General features: G+C 40.0%; 1 protein-coding gene across 1 annotated transcript in view; it reads right to left on the bottom strand.

Moving 5' to 3' along the window:
* Positions 1-415: 415 nt before the first annotated feature.
* The window catches only part of LOC110843473, a 54657-nt gene continuing 37109 nt past the window's right edge, over positions 416-17963 (bottom strand). Inside the window, exons 13-19 of the mRNA XM_022089439.2 lie at positions 14117-14192; positions 14003-14029; positions 13475-13668; positions 10806-11067; positions 10556-10680; positions 2343-2720; positions 416-1859 (exon numbers count right to left, since the gene is read on the bottom strand). Of these exons, the coding sequence (XP_021945131.2) occupies positions 1444-1859; positions 2343-2720; positions 10556-10680; positions 10806-11067; positions 13475-13668; positions 14003-14029; positions 14117-14192 (1478 nt within the window). The 3' untranslated portion in view covers positions 416-1443. The remainder of the gene's footprint in view (positions 1860-2342; positions 2721-10555; positions 10681-10805; positions 11068-13474; positions 13669-14002; positions 14030-14116; positions 14193-17963) is intronic.

Raw genomic sequence — 17963 nt, 5'->3', positions numbered from 1 at the left:
AAGAGATATTCAACATCATCACATTGAAGGTAACTTGTTGCTTCCTGTTCTTCTTTGTAGGCTCCAGTTCGCTTTGAAAAGAAATTTTTATCAACTTAAAAATCATTTCAGTGGTACATGTGTTGCGTAGTATAGCTGCTGTCAACTTTTTTTTGTCATATGACAAAAATTGCGCAACATTTTACAGATAAAGTATATAAAAAAGTCAGATTTCTCAAGGGATGACACCTTTGACATGTATGTATCATCGGTGTCCAAGGAAAATCCGTACACTGTATGCAGACACACTTACCTGTAATAAATATTTATATTGCATCGAGTTTTCCCATTTTGATTCGGTCAAATGCGATACTTTTGTAATTTTGGAATGAAAACGGCCATGAGAAAGAAAGTAAGTAATGTATGGAAAAAGATATATGTCGTCCTTCAGCATAATCTTTTATTGTATTTTATTTTTCTCTTTCTTATATAATGAATAATATTGTTACAAGGGAACGAGTAGATAGAACAGCCACGTCCACACATTGTGCAATCCGCCGCAGTTTTTTATCATTGCTCATGAGCATGATTCATACGTGTCTCCCATTGAATTATCTCTTCGTTCGTCGAATGCATTGTCTCAGACTGCTTATTGTACTTACATTGGCAATGTTTTCTTTTACGACAAGGATTATTTTAGGGGAAAGAGATAAAGCTTGTAGATTTGAATGTGAGTTTTCACAGATTTTCACCGGTTTTATGGATTTATTTAGGTCGAGGGTCTCGTAAGGAAATCTTCATGTCGGGCTTTAGAATTTTATGACAAATGCGACATACAAATCTTATCTACGACTGACAAGGAGAGAAAGCACTTATGGAATGAATCCAAGGAAGGAAAGCTTCTTTTCCAACGTAGGTTATTTTGCATACAGAAGATGCAAGACGTCGTCCTTTTCACCATAATTCCACTTCAACTAAAATTGGTGAGATTTGGCTCGTTTTCATACTTTCCGTCCGCACGGGCAGTAAGTCAACGTTTCAATAAATTCTCTCACGACGACATAAAAACGCTTATTTTGTTCCACAAGTGATGGAATAAACCTCATTTGCATACATTCACACATGGACAAATACATGCATACACACATCCTGCTCCTGCCTGTTCGCTCGTACAAAATCTAACTATGCATTTAGAACTTTCTCCGATATACACACAAAGTTTTTCTATTATTCGATACAATAAAACATTTTTGGGTATTAAGAGTTGAATAATATTTTCTTTGCTAATCCCTTTTAGCCAAAATGCCAATATGGTATGAAATTATCGACACGCATTTAAACTCAATGTTGAATGGCCTTACATATTCAGCACGGTGGTTGTTGTTGTTGTAAGAGAAAGTTCAAATTAAGTTTGCCCAACACTCATTAAATGGAGCCCTAAACATAATAGGTTTTCGCCGCGTCTCATACACAGCTCTCGGGAATGTCGACGTCGTGAAGGAGTTTGTCTCTTATGTAAATGGTGTTATAGTCATTGGCAGGGATGGGCGAGTGATGATAATGCGGAGGAGGGTAATCTTTCACGTAATTTTTCAATGTCTGGTACTGGAGTTGATTATGTTGTTGTTGTTGGTGATGTTGGCTGCCTGTTTGGTTTTGAGGAGGATGATGATGAAAGGACCCATTTCCAGCAACACCGCTGCCACCACTCGTGTTGCCCAGGCCGGGAGGAGGACGAGGTCTGGGAAGGGTGTTATTTGCATTATTATTCCCCTGCATCGGGCTGCTGCTGCTCTGCCCATTCTCGAGCGGAGATGATGCAGGGATGAAAGCACCACCCTTTCGCAGGGAAAGCGTTCTTTGCAGCTCGTCTTTATAATCTGCAATTAGAATTACTCATGGATTTTCTGGTATTTAAACATGTTCAGCTATCTTTATACATACTGATGAATGCTATTATTACTAATAATTTATGTACGTATTTAAATAAACTGCATCAACTCTAGTGTATTTTTTTCCTCCTGAACTCTTTGATCATAACAGCATCGCTAAATATTCAACTATAGAGGAAGGAGAAAAAAGTTGTAGACTAAAATTCTTTCGAGAATCAATAACCACCGTCATGCATGATATTTGGTGAGTTTGTGAGTTGGCAAGCATTCAGAGGAGGGGGGTGGAAGAAACTATTCCTAACTTTGTCCTCCAAAACCTCACCAACCCACTTTCTTCCTTGACATGACCAACATCACATGACAAATACTTTGGTTGGTTAGTGAATCTGGAAAGCCATGGTCTTACATACAGTCGGTTCCACTCATTTATTGTTGTGAAATAGTTTTGTGGTGGAGAAAGTGGTTTCTTACCTTTGGTTGCTGGGAAATTTTTGCCATTGGCACCCGGAATTATGTCAGGATTGGCAGCATCAGCCTCTGCTTTTGATTGTGGTAGGGCCCGATACCCAGAGTTCATGTTGCTCGTAGTATTCGTTGATGACGAGTTGTTGGTGGCAGAAGTCGTTGTCAACCCTGACGTCAAGATGAGTGAATTTGGTTTCTCCAAGGGATGATGATGAGAGTTGTTGGCATTGTTGGCTGGTTGGGTTCGCATGGTGCGACTGTTGGCATTTGTGAGACGCGTTCTAAATAGCATGACCAGGAACAGAAGAAGTACCGTTCCCACGATTGCCATTCCTATACCGACGGCCGCCAGTGGAAAAAACTCCATCCGACTCGTACTCGCTCCTGTGTGTCAACACAATCATTGTAAATTGCAACTTTCTTCTACCCATTCTTAATGCCAACTAAGCAAGCAAGTCGTCCTCGCTCTCGTTTTTAGAGCTCGTTAGTTAACGAGATTTCATTCTCCCTAATTTTTGCGGAACGTTCAACCATCCAACGCCGCCATGCACCATGGGGGCATCTCTCCACACACATACATTAATTTGCATTTGGGTTCGTATTTTATTTATTTATGAGAATGGGGCTCGTGATAAATAGATTGCGGTGGTAATACACAATTTCAAAAGCTTATTTTGAACTGGCACATAAAGTGAATTCCATCAGGGAAAGGAGAGAGCGAGAAACAAGGCTTTCCTCACCACTGACATCCTAATAACAATTTCAAAAACTACAGTAGTGCTACTGACTGCTGCAAGAACCACAGAATAACCACGTCCAGGAGTCTCGAAAGAAACTATTAGATTAGACCAATGAGACTTTTCCCACAAAAGCCTCCACAAACGGAGAAAAAACTTCCAAATTCGTGAGAAATTGGCTACAGTTCACCACCACAAATGTCTGTCTGCTTGCCTTTTGCTCTCTCGTTGGGAACTGGTTCCTGCTATTGGCGAAACGTAAATCAATTAAATTGACGGGAGGTTTTTAAAGCATCTTTGAAGAAATGGTCCCTGTTCAATTAAAACTCTACGAGCCTTGCACACACCGTTAAGGGGGTTTCAGGGTCAAATGAACCATTTGCTAGATATCATCTCTCCCCACTCTATGTCTCCATTACAGTGTTCATACTTAAGTCTTAATTTGCCATGGGAAAAGTGAAGATTGGGTCAAATAGATTGTACGTACATGTGTCTGTACAAATCGATAACAATGTACTCATTGCGAAAGCTGTAAACTCTTTACAGACACTTGCATCCATTTCGCCGTTGTATGGATTTACATTTACGTAGTAGGGAAAGCAAATAAATTATGCCATAAAAATATTGTAACTACGACGTGGTGCATAAAGACGAAATTCCTCTCTCCATTTGTATCCAACAAGTATTTATTCGTTGGTTAGTAGTGTTCAAGGAAATGAGAAAAGATGGAAGGAAATGACTCTTCTTGCAAATAGTGGACTGCTGCTGAGGGTCGGTTGACAAAGATAAAAATGGTGAATGGCTGATGAAATAGAGGAAGAACTTGAGATAAGGCCATAATGCAGATGGGTGAGTTATGTTGGAGAAATAGGCCGTTGAGATCCCAGGCAAGGCAAATGCAAGGCAGGTAGATTAAGGCTGTTGCATACGCTGAATGGTGAAAAGTCCAAATGGGGAAAGCAATGCACGGAATGTGAAATGAATGAGCCGAGATGGAAATGGTGAAGCCGTGGGGGTGAAGTTGTTTTACATACGGAGGGATTTGTGCTCCTGATAAAAATTTTATATATCCGCGTCCTCCTTCCGTCCACCGTCGTCGACTTCCTCTGCCTTCGCCGTCGCAGCTCCCTTTCTCCACATTCTTTGTATCCGATGCAATTTTGAATGCAGTTACCTCCTCGCTCTTTTCCCGTTCTTTCCTCGTTCCTCCACCCATTTATTTATGCTATTCTTATTAGTTAACTTATCTCTTCGACAGTCCACCATTCTAAATACTTTCACAGCACTGATAAGAGATGATGGTTAAGAGCTATTGTTCTTATATTCAGGCCTCTTGTGCTTATGAACGCGTGTGGCGAAGAGGAGCGCATGAACCAAGCAAGTAAACCTATTTATTTCTTGAAATGTAGGACAAGGGTCAAACAGGGAATACTTTATGAGAAACGAGAAAAATCTTTGGTCACTTCCTCCACCGACAAAACAAGCAATGATGCCTTCATGTCTGTGCAGTTCAATGAGCAGCAAAAGGGAAGGAAACTAAACCAAGACACATAAACTTGTGCTCGTTCTCAGGTAGGCCTGGGATGAAGAAGAGGAAGTCGGACAACCCTGTGGGAAGCAAGTATAGGCAATTGAGTGGTCACTACCCTGTAAGTATATCTATAATGTAATGTGGTCCAAGGAGGAGGTACGTATCTCAAATGCCAACCGAGATGAAAAGCTGCTTCAATCCACTATACAGTTAAGTCCCAAGCAAAATTGCTTTATTCGCATTGATTCCTTTTCGGCTGGACGCCAGCAGAGGAGGACGGAAGGAAATCCACTTCTCATCGTGTGTCCTGCTGCTGGTGGTGATTTTGTGGGCTTCTATTTCCCTCACTTATATTTTATCCCACATCAATCTGGCCCTGCTTCCTCAGGTGAGCCATTCTTTCCTCTTCACTTTCACTCTTTTTATAAAGTTATAAAAATGGCTCAAGGAAGAATGAATTTCATGCGAAATCAAGTCATCTCGAGATTCATGCCAAATAAACAAGGAGAACGGAGACGTTGTATATGTGCCGTTGTACATATATCCCAATAATAATAGTTTGGAGTATGAAATCTGAAAATTGGACCACCTGATATTACGAAGAAGAGTTTGGAAATTCATCCCATTTCAGGGGATTCGATGTGACCAATATGCTGTGACCAGTATGCTGTGTGTTTATGTAAATAAGCGTATCCTCATATTCATAGGATGCCAATCGTGTACTAGTTTATTAAAAAACGTATGCAACTGATGAAGCAAGTGTAGTGTTTCTCACGGGTTAACCCGAACCATTACTATTAACATTCGGGTTTCGGGTTCAGGTTTCGGGTCCCATGTTAATAGTAATGGTTCGGGTTAACCCGTGAGAAACACTAAGCAAGTGAAAGTTAATCATTTTCGCAGAAATATTTTTGCTCGTTTCCTTACGTCCATTTTTTATGGTAACCAACATAAAGTTATTGACCATCGGAAGGAAGCCATTACCCAGAAACCAAAGCAATTGGAACGACCTTTGCTCGCAAGATATGGATGAGAGGTCCACATTACATTCATATCTTTACATCACACCGGTTCTTGCTCTCTCTCTCTATCTCGTTCGTCCAGCAGAAGTAGAGAAATCGAACTTGCACATTTCATTGTGTGGGTTTGATTGTTGGTATTGTTTGTTTTGTACCGGGGAGCCAGGCGTATTGAGCGATGCCGCCGTGTGGAAGTTCTAATAATGGTGGTGGCGTGGTGTGAATGGGGAGAGTCGGCCAGGCAGAAGGAAGATGTGAGATTGGAGGATTTGCGAGAAAAGAAAGAGATGATATTCATTTTTTGATAAATGACTCTGCACACACAGCGGAGCAATAAGGAAGTTTGGCCAAGTCCTACAATGGGGAGTCATTGCTTATAAAACTTGCTTATGGACTGGGAACAGATAAGAAATATACGAGCATTAATGGGAAATCTTTAACAAAGGCTAAAACTCCATTGTCGTCCTCGTCCCTTGTTTGCTCCCGCTTTCTCCTGCTCCTCGCCTCCGCGTAATTGGAATGAAAAGCCGGTGCTGGGATATTACTGCGGCTTCGAACCAAATCCAAAATATGAATCTGACACATTATTTTATTACGAAATATTATACAGTCACTACACACACATAATCTTCTCAAACACAATGACGGAGCGGTAACAAAAGTTTATTATTATTTTTTAAATGACACAGTTATAAAGTTGTAATGGGGAAAATTACTCCTTTCGATAGGAAATAAATGAGGTCTGCCAGAAAATTACAAAATAAGTTCAAGACCATTTTCTCGCTTTCCTGACGAGAAAATGACAATTTATTTCCCATTTCTTGAACCAGACACTTGTAATATTCGCATGACAAACGAGTCTGAATTTAAATTGGAATACTATTTGTGTGTAAAGTTCTCCAATTCCTAAAAAGGCGTGGATGCAAGAAACCTACGAATGTACTTGAGAAACCTTGTGTATTGAGGATGATGCGTATGCTCGTCGTTCATGCGGAGTACTCTAGAAATATACCGTGCATGCACGTATGTACTTATGTAATGCAGGCTGCGTACATACGTATTGTAGATGGAACATCAATTTTAAGAAATGTTGGATTTTTAAACCCCATTTCATTTTTCATCCTCAGCACCAATCTTAGAAAGAGAAAAAAGCCCAAGAAACTGGAGGAGTCGTACAAATACAATTTGATTTTAGACAAAACCAATTTTCTGGTGAATCAGTGGCCCGTCTCTCACTTTTTCATACCACGCACTCGCAAAACAGCGTACATTTGTTAGAGGAACAGGATGCTCTAGCACAATGCGAAATGGTCGTGCTTATTAAAATCAAGTGACAATGGAGCGATTTGCCGACTCATCATCGTTTACATTATGCTTTCTCTCCGCATATAATAAATTATCCCAATTCACTCGCATGGGAATCCAAATAATTTACAGTTAAATTTACTCTCTCTCCAGACCAACTTAAGTTCCAATCAGATTCGACGACGTAGTTTTATTTCAGCTCATCTTTCACTGTCTCTGAAACTCTAAATTCAACGTCATGTCACACATTCTCATAATTTGGAATCCCACTCGCTCATATCATCAAACCACCACCACCAGCACCCTTGTCTGACAACAATAATGATCCGTTTAGTTGGATTTCCACCCATGCGATGGGTGGTAGTTAAGTTTGGTGGGCTTGTGGCTGATTCGGGGGAAAATCCAATCCAACGAACTACTACTTTTACTTCTATCGCTCATTTTATTCTGGTTTTGTTGGACTGCTACATTATCCACCCAATGATTTATCAAGTGATAAGGGGGGCTTGGAATTGGAGTGATGTGTCAGTCTGCTGCCTGTTTCTTCAATACTCCATACTTTCCAGAACCCTCGATTTCCCTCGCACTGCTGAATAATATTGGTAATGGGCCATTTCATCTTTATACTCTCACGTATAATTGTGAATAGACGTATAATTTGATTACTTATTGCTTATGTGGAGAGAAAATAGGAAAGTTCACATTGTCTCATGTTCCCCTCCTCTAACTCGCCTGTCATATCTATTCCAACGTTACGTTAGTCCAAGCAATTTCGATTTCAAATGTCGTTCAAAATCATTGGCATTATTTATGACATAATTATTTACCGTTGTTGCGGGGTTTCAAGGAATTTCATCTGCAATTGGTTTTGTTGATGCCGTTTCTCGAGCTAAGATTGGATTTCCGACGTGATGAGGGATTAATCGACAATAAAATAATTGTGCAGTGTGGATTTTAATGCTCTTATACAGGTTAAGAGGCAGGCTGAAGAGTACAATCATGTTGATGTTGATGATTCATAAAACAAGATTGTCGAGGAGGCTTGAAATAATGAGGTTTTATGAGAAGTGTATTATGAGTCTTGAGTATCATAGCAGACATCATGCCCACAATACACAACAACATACGTACATATGTATGTACGTACCCCCTCAAATACTTTACCGCAAACAATGTTGCTCCTGTGGCAGTAAGCGTCGCAGTATGCAGTATAGCGTAACTTTAATGATGGCGGAAGTTCATGTAGTTCATGTCTGCAAATAAAATGGAGAGATCAACAAGCAAAGTACAGTCGAGGGTACGACTGGAGAAGGCGTAGAAGAAGAGGAATCTAAAATTACTTAAGCAAGTTGGCTTGATTCGGCACGACTTTTCTTCCTCCTCACTTTTGGGCTCAACTTTCACTTGATTTGGTCTGCAGATTAGACGTGCTTGTACTTGTTTTTGTGCATGAAAAGGAAAGGCTTTCTCCAGCTTAACTTAATAAGCTTTTCGCATCCCCAGAGAAATTTTTTGAACAAGGTTTAAAACGAGGAGACGGAAATACATGAAAAATCGCCAGTTAGTATACTTTGCCTAATGCAACAGCCACGGAACGTCCTCCTTTGTATCACATACCACAGCGCCGAGTGGGAGTGTGACGGGTTCACATTTTTGCAAAGTGAGTGAGTGGTTTGCTGGTATTATACATTTTAAATGGGAGAGGGCTCATTACTCGTGGAGGCCGTAATCCACAGGGGTAAGTGTGTGGGTTGTTGGCCATGCATGAATTTGGTTGGCCCAGAACTTTTCTCCTCTCGAACCTCGCAGCAGTACGTATAATGCTTTAATTTTATGCAAACAAGGCGAAACACGACTCTGCGGCGACTTGGGCTCGCAACTCACGCTAACAATTATCCAGCCTCGACTCTTTTAAGTAATTTAAAGTAATGAATCGTGAAGAAGCAAACAACTAAACTAATTGTTAGTGGGAAATGAGTAAACATTAAAGGGGTTGGAGAGTTCTAATGTTTGAATTAGCAGACATTGTTCAAATGCGATGAGAGCGAGTAATTACTTCAGAGTCGGAAAGAAACTGGTGCATTAATTATCCAAAGAAAGAGGTCGGTCGACCAACGTTTTTTAATTTGAGACAATTGTCCGCATAATAAAGCACGCCATGTCAAAATCACAAAAAAACAATGTGACAAATGTTGCGGCTTTTTTATGAATGTATCAAAAATGGGAATAAAAACTAATTCTTGTTTCATTCTGCACCTGGGGAAAATTACATACAAAGTATTTGTATATATGTATCTACATTCCTACACTACACCAAGCAGAATGTAGATACATACTTAGTTTGTACCATAAATAATATGGCTTATGGAGCAAGTGAAATAGACGATCAAGTAATAACAATAATAGTAATACTCATAGTAAGCCGCAGATGTTTTTAATATTTGAATTTGCATGTTAATATCCAGAAAATTTTGAGAGAGGGCAATATTCAGAGAAAAGAGTTTCCAGACCCTTTTTACGAAGCCATTATTTAACTCGGCATTTCTTGCGTCTACAAACTCCGAGTTTTGATTATTTGTTACAAGACATTTGGTGATGGAATTTACTTGGTAATAATATCATCAGAGGCTTTACTTCTGTTTTCTCTTTTCCACACTGCTCCTCGCTCCTCGCCCCCACGACCACGGGAGGAATGGCGAGAAAAACAAAGGCCTGGAAATGGGGACGCAAGAAAGAAATAATCACGAGGGTGTCATGAGATGGGACGCCAGGACCACCACCGTTATCTATCTAGCCATCTATAATATAGCAACTATGTCTTTCAGCGGCTGTTTGGTGGCTTGGCATGGGAAGGAAATCATGACATGGAATTGGATGGGAAATCCTCTCGGTAAGTCTCCTCCTAGACTGGTGAAAATGTTTCTTTGGCTAGAGAAAAACACAAATTTATAACGTGGTCTACCCATGTTAATGAATAAAGAGAGTCATTTCCCTGTCTTCTCCACAAGATATATATATTTTGTCCAATTCCTGATGATGACTTTCTCCTGAAACTTTCACTCTCTTTTCTTCTACTTTCACTCCCTGTCCGACCCATTTCATTTCCATTTATTTGGCAAGACACGAGGAAAGAAGAATCGCAGCAGGCATTGGGATATACCTTTGAGAGAGCGGAGGAAGAGGAGGAGGAGGTGACTACTGCTCGTGGTTTGGCTGCACATAGTGTTTGGTGGAGGGAATTGAAAGTCCTTAAGGCAGCCCTTCAGCACTCAAAGTGATGCTCAACTATTTAGATCTGTTCCCATCTTGGCTTCGCTTGCTCTATTTTCATCCAAGTTTGTCTCTCATTCGATCATAAATTCAAACTTTCTAATTCCATTCATTTCATGGTGCCAACCTCCCATTAGGAGAAGAACCTTCCAGAAGGATAACAATGTGAAGGAATTATCCACAGATGCTTGGAAATTCTATGCCGTTCATGGCAAATCAATTTTCAAAATTGGATCTTGATTGAACAAAATTCTTGGAAATTACGCAACATTGGGCTACTTGCTCGTAACGTTTGGCCCACTTTAAGCCATGCATATCTACATATCTAAAACCTATACCGAATATTCATTTACTTACCCAGCATATGCTTTTCTGCATCCCCTGCGACAATTGCTTCAATGACGTGGGGTTCCGATTTACCATGAGAATTTGCGGCATACAGCACCAGCCTCAACAGGGATCCTGGAGCAAGTCCTTTGAGACTATTTTAAGGGGACGAACAACAGAGTGAGTCAAGTTTCAAAAATGAAATAGGAAATAAATGCATTCGTAAATTTCCCAGGTGGTTATTGTTACATCGTCAACCCCAACCTGTCGTACGACTTACATGAACACTGGAGTTTCCGCACTAAGATTTTTGCGGATGGAGCGGTTTTTCAGATCCCAGACTTCCATTACGTAATACTCTGGAAAAAGACCATATTGAGCAGGATCTTGGTTGGGCTGTGATGCATCAGTGTCCCCGTGCATAATTCGGAACAAGGGTTGATCCGGAATTTGTGGAAGCTCGCGATGCGCACTGCATTCGATGTGTATTATTGTTGTCGTTTGATTCACGACGGTGCAGTTTTCCAGAGGATGAGGTTTTACTAAAAACAACACAATTTTTCCATTTCAATAACATGCCAAGTTAGAATAGCACATCTAATCTAGAGAAGAAAAAACATAAAGTAGAAACTATCTATCCATCCATCCAGCAGCTCCAACACGCCATTCGATGGATGTGTATTGTGCTAGAGACAATGTGCTGTTGCATGTCAAACGTCAAGACTTTTGCCCTCCTGTTAACTGTCATCTTAAGATTAGACTTTGTAAGGGTTAGGTCGTCAAACTGGTTATAAAAACACAACAACGCGCAAAGGGTCGGGTAGAAAGATACGGGTTGACGACTTTCGCGTGATTTCTCTGTCCTAGTTTTACTCTGTCGTCTGCCCAGAAGGAGAGGAATTAACTGTCCCGTGCACTTTGTCTGTTCAGATATGAAACGACAGGGCGGAGAAAGTAGGGAATGGATACTAATTAGAACCACTCATATCCAACTTTCCATTTAGTATGCACTCTACAACAACTTGCTCGTTACCTCATCAGTTACGCGTGTATGTACGAGATATTAGCTACCACGAAGAGGAGGAGAGCTAAACAAGAGCGTAATAAGGCTTGCAAAAATTAATTAACTAAAGTTGATTATTTGCGTGTCGTGTGTCAAATCAGCCAACTCGAACAAAGCCTTGTTGACTGACATTAAATCAACGAGGGAAATGAAGGAAATCCTCTTTTATGTCACTCAACTGGCTCCCAGAATGTAACTAGTGCAGAAATTTCTTCCATGTACAACACTCCTGTATACGAGTACATATTACGCAAGACTTCACTTTTGGATTGATGTTGAAAATTTAAAGGAAAAATGGTCGCTTAATCAAGCAATCAGGCCACAAATCTGATTGTAAAAACGAGTATGAGCATAAAGGACGATGGGTGAAGGACTGGCGAGTTCACAGGTCAGCACATCGGTCAGTGGATTTGACAGTTGATGGAAGAAATGGTTTTAAGACATTGTGTGTGTGGCGTGTTGGAAGGAGACTGATTGATGATGAATAAAGGTAGAAAGAGGAGGTGACTAATGTGTGGGTCCCTCGATCCATTATTCACTTTCCCACATGATGAAGCACGCTGCTGTACTTCAACTGACCAAGGATTTCAATATATAAATAGGCTCCCGTCATTTGTCCTGTCTCCTGTCAAGCTGGCAGCCAGCTCATGAAACTCTCCTCTAAACAGGGTCCAGTCGTCCAGTGTACAGAAAGTGATTACAAGGATGAAGCTAAAGTAGTTTCGAATTTCCACAGTGGAGGTTTAGACGGACAAGTAGCGGAAGCTGTGTGGTTAACTGAATGCATTCTCTCCAATCTGCAGCTAATGCCCTGGAGAATAGACAGGTCTCCAACCAATCTAGTCAACATTCATTCTGCTAAAGAGCTGGACACCAGACACACACATGCACAAATGGCTTTGTTGTTGTGCTGGCAGTTGTTTGTGGATGTTGAAGGGAAGGCAGGAATAATAATTATTGTCAACAAGACACACCACACGGCGAGGTGAAATAGGAGAGAAAGGACATCCGAGCGCATTAGTATTTATTCTGCGGAGGGTCAGTACTTATGGTCAGTAAATGCTTATCGCTTGAAAATGGAGCAGACAGGAAAAGTGAATTAAACGAGCAAAGTAATCGTGAATACATGATAAATTTATTCCTAATTTGAACTAAATCCCCAGAGATGAAATTTTTGCTGTTTCAACATTTCAGAGCAATTGAAAATACTTTATCTTAAATGCTTTTATGCCTGTTGAAAGGTGTCGAGTAGAAAGTAAGAGAAAATTTTTAAAGTAAATAAATAAATAAATTTTGAGTAGTTATCAAAAACAGAAATATCGTTTGCTCTTTTAATGTGTATGTACGCATGTGACAGGTAAGACTGAAAATACCATTGTTTATCATGCTGACATTAAAAAGAAATAAAAATTGTTGCGGTAAACCGTATTGACGTGACATTTTGTACTTATTTATAGAATAAAAGGAATGTGGTCAGTCTGCGGTAAAGGGGACATTTATTGCCTCTCTATATATCAATTTTCGTTGGACATGTTGTCAGTTTTGATCTTGTCCAGAGTTATATAAATGTGATCAAACCTTGGTCAAAATATGAATGAGTTGAGTTTGTCTTTGTCCAACTTGTGGGGGCAGTAAAGTATTAAAGCAACATATGTGGCGGTACATTCTCGGTAGGTTTTCTGTGCAGAATGGTCTGATTTGTCAGTCCAACGAAAAACAAAAAAGTTATTCCGCAGCAAAACAGCATATTGTTCTCATGAAAGAAGTGACAAAAACAAAGAGAAAGTTGAGTCATTTTGCCACTTTCTCTTTTCTTTTATATGAGTGATCGTTGGTGTTGCATATATGAAAATAAATAAGGTGTAAGATCAAGGATAAAAATATACCAGCAGCGACAACGTGGAACAGACAGGGCTGGACTTGTCGACCAATGTCATTAGTAGCCCAGCATAGAAAAGTCCCAAATTCGGAATCGTGGGTTGGAGAGTATAGAAATCTGGATAGGTCGCCTTGTGACACCGCTCGTCCGGCCGGAACTACGTCCACAGATTCGCCCGCGCCGTGAAATTCCCACTCGAACCTGAAATTGTCCCATCAAAATTACATTTTTATATCTTCATACGCATAAAACTCATCGTCAGTCAAGGACATGAGCATGTTATAAGTTTTCAAGGTTTGTTTAATGAATCAGAACATATTTACATTATTGGAATTTCGTACCTAATTAAATGGTTTTAAACAAATGTACTTAACATTAATCAGGAATTATAGTACGACAATTTTTCTGCCTCAATTCTCACTAATTTGACATATTTACCCAAATGACGGGAAAATACTAAACCCCGATTTAATGTTTTGTTGTAATTTTATAATTTGCAACAAATATGAACGTAGAAACACATATATGTACAAACCTTAAGGCAACAGGACTGGCATCCACCCTGTGAAAAAAATTCCATTTTTTATTGAGGTAAACTTAGGATTAGACGATATTTTTGTATCATCATTTCATTGTTCTATGTACTTACCCACATCTCAGTCCGATATGCTCCCCTTTCACCGCACCCACCGTCACACCCATTTCTGACTTGCACACTGGGGCATCTGTAATATTCGAATATTTTGTGAATATTTATTTACTTATTTACTATAGTTGGCATTACATATCGACTCGTAAATGAAATCATGAAACCATAAGTGAAATTTACAAATGAGGTGAACATGGACACGCTTTGACAAGAAAGTGTACAAGTTGAGCATCAGTGTATTTTCATTTAAAATAAGGAAGTATATTTCAGTCTATGGAGAACGGTTTTACGGTCGTGGGGTAATTTACGAAGGGAGAGGAGAAAGCATACTTTCTACACCGAATATTCCATAGTTTGATTCCCATGACGGGATCATTTGCATAAAATGTAGGTATTTCAGGGTTCATAACACTGAGCCGTCTACCCGTAGTAGCAGTAGTAACGTTGAAGTTGAGCGTTTAGCATCAAACTTTTGAGCGGATGGACATGATGGAACACGGATCAAAGGCATTCCACCAAAAGACAAAACCGGTTTACTTTCATCCCACAACTTTGGTCGGGCTCGTTGTCCCAAGACCATTTTAAAGTCGCTATTTCTCTCTCCATGTCTCCCTTCCCTCTCAAAACCAACTGTTTCAGTTCCCATTTGCCTGGCTAAATTCATTCGCTTCGACGTTGTAAAATAAGGCCACTCAAAGCGTCGCGGTTTCGACTTGTACGATCAACAATATATCTAAGATGCGACTTTGCAAATTCAATTTGCCAAACTTTAGCCACTACAATGGCATTACAACTAATTTTAAGATGCATACGCAAAAACATATGTATTTTACCGTTGTATTGTACTTTCTCTCTATCAACTTATCATCATTCTAACCTATGCAATGCGAACAGATATAATAGGAATTTTTATACACAGTTGTTTTGCCCATTATTGTTCAAGACACACATTTTACACGGCTAGTGTTTGCAGATCTTTGGAAGAAAATGTGGGCAGTGGAAACCGGGGAAGCGGCTGCACTGCTGTTGTGCAGTCGGTGAAAGTGATGGTCCCAGTGGTGGTCTGGCAGGGAGGGTTCGAGTACCAATCTCATAACAAACAAAGCCCCATCCAGCCAAGTCACATCACATCATCATAAACATAAATACATGCTTACACTCCTTTATCCTGTAATCAAGGATACATTTATTTATATCAACTCGAAATTTCCTAACGACGCTTTTCCCTCTTCACTAAATAAAGCTTATCTTCTCCGCTCCTTTCACTGCGGCTCGTGTGGTGGTGGTGGTGGTGTAGATGGGGGTTGAGTTAAGCAAATGAGAGATTTCACAGGGAAGCTCAAATTGAAGAGAAAATAGCTATTTCCTCCATTTCCCTCATCGTCATGCTAAAGTAAAGCCTCACGGCAACACTTCTCAAGCCATTATTTAGACTCGGAAGGCAAAGCAATTTGTAGTTTGGAAGCTTTATATATATGTCGCCGCACTTTATTAAAATTGTGAATCATCGCGATATCCTGTGATATTTTAGGTCCCCTGCTGTTCCCACGAGAAGTATATGCGTGCACGGCTGCATAATGTGATCCATTTCGACAAAGTAAAGATTATACAGGAACATTTTGACAGCAAGACGCCTATGTGTTTGCATGCAGTGCATTAATTATATGCATTATTAATCATAAGTAATAATTTATTTAGAATCACTTTTTCTGTATTGCCGGAAGTCAGAAGTATGCACACTGCCCCTGAAGAAATATGTACCTTCTCCTCTTCCTTTGCAAGAATAATCAATTCTTTTAGAGCTGGAAGTTATTTAATTTTATGACATAAGATTCCATATTTTTTAGAAGTCTTCCTCACGAATAATGAATATACACAAGTCCATTAAAGTCGCAGTCAATATGGTATTCCGCTCTGCTACACAAAAGTATGCTCAGCTTGAATTGTAATTTAGTGTTCATTCATTGCAGCTAATTTCTAGCGGAAACTGGAAGTGATAGCGAAACCCTGAATGAAAAGGAGAAGAAAGTGGGAACTTGCGAAATGAAGAAGGCGCTCTTGGGACAAAATGTCACGAACGCTAAGTAAGAATGTGTGTTCCCTGTTTGTGTCATACATCACCAGCTTCCGCTCTTTATGCAGGACTTCTTAACACACAGTTTTAAAAGCAAACTTTGATTCTGAAGTAAAAGTAAAAAAATAAATGTGAAAATGTGTCAGTAATCTGGAAAGCATGTTGTGTTGGTGTATGTACACTGCACGATAACATGGAACAGGACATAGCTCCGAGTTGTATTTATTTTTTACATGTTTGAAATGAGGCAAAAGTAAATCTCAAGTGACGACCTTCTTTGCCTGTTCGACGTTACATAAATTATGTGGGCTTGAAAAGGAGGGAGAATGGGACTATAAAAAACTGATTTTAATCTCCAGGATATCTATGATACATGTGTAAGTAGGTAGGTACATAAATTACTCCAAGTCGCCGTCAGCCCCGATATCGCATTAACACTCTGATCACGACCAATACGTAAACTTGTTGTTGAATGTGCTACAAGAGTATGCAAAATGTCTCGAGGTTTTACTTTGAATAACCTAATTTTTAATGGTAAAGTTGTTAAATTACTCAATCTTAATTCATTGAGACAGTTCGGCTAACCGAAACCAGGCCTGTTCACTCTCTGCTCTTTCACTCAGGGCAAATCCAGCAAAGCACTCTCTAGTTCATTACATTAGACCATGTTCGCAGTGTTGCTGCTGCTGTTCCTACATACATGCGACTTTCACCCTGCATGGCGTTGGCTCTGAACTCTTTAGTCCGTCGGATGAATGAGTGTAATGTAATAATATTCTATTTAGGAGCTAAGAGCTCTCAAAGTAATTTCACGTGGGGTAATTTATGGCACTCACTATGCTTCATAGTAGATACGTAGCAGGGTTATATGGGACACGACTTGGTGAGGATCCCGATTTGCATGCCATACCACATATTCGCACGAATGTATGTGAAAGAGAAGCAGAGAGTGACTAGAGCTTCTCCGTAATACTCCACCCAAGCCACGGGTAGCCAGTAAGTAATTTAAGATTTTTCATATAAATATAAAGTTGAACTTTATTACAATTTTAAACACTGCTTCAGTCCACGTTTCTACACATTTATGCAGAGCACTTGTGCATTTAATAATGCCGGAGGAAATTGGTTTCCCCACCATCTACTCATACAAACGGGACTGCTTTCACTCGCCTTCAGCGCATTTCGTAATCTTCTTCCCATAACCAGGATTTAGAGCCGGTCAAACATTTTATTTCTGTGTTACACGCAGAGTGGCTTCAGACCAATACGTTTAGTCAAGAAAGTGTGTACATGTGCAATTGGCTGCATACCTTAATCTACAATATATACCTTCGTTCGTACCTATGAGTATATTTACCATGGAAGAGAAAGCCGTGTAGATTTTCAATTACAGAGAAAAGGTGTTGTGATTCATGTCAATTTTATTCCCGTGTTCCTCGCTTCCTCTGAAAACTTTTGGGTACAATATTATACGTAGGAGGAGGGAAATGCGATATTGATTCTCGCCAGGGTTAAGGCCGGCCTGTCGATCAAGCAGATTTAGTGGACACGCCCACCTCACAAATTACCAGTTTTTCTCAACGGGGAGGAAATTCTTTAAATTGGATTGTAAATTAAAGAATCCTAAGATTTGTTTCATTTACTCATGCTATCTCGTGCGGCGAGAAGTTGGGCTGTGTGTGAAACCACGCGTGTTATTTGGTCAGTTTTATTTCACTTTTGGTTGGGACCCTCTGTCCGTCACTGGCAGTGATTGAATACAATGTTTGCTCA

This window comes from Folsomia candida, unplaced genomic scaffold (genome assembly GCF_002217175.1).
Source record: "Folsomia candida strain VU population unplaced genomic scaffold, ASM221717v1 Fcan01_Sc002, whole genome shotgun sequence".
Classification (NCBI taxonomy): Eukaryota; Metazoa; Arthropoda; class Collembola; order Entomobryomorpha; family Isotomidae; genus Folsomia; species Folsomia candida.
Note: the sequence above shows the minus strand (reverse complement) of the source record. Positions and strands in the feature narration are given on the sequence as shown.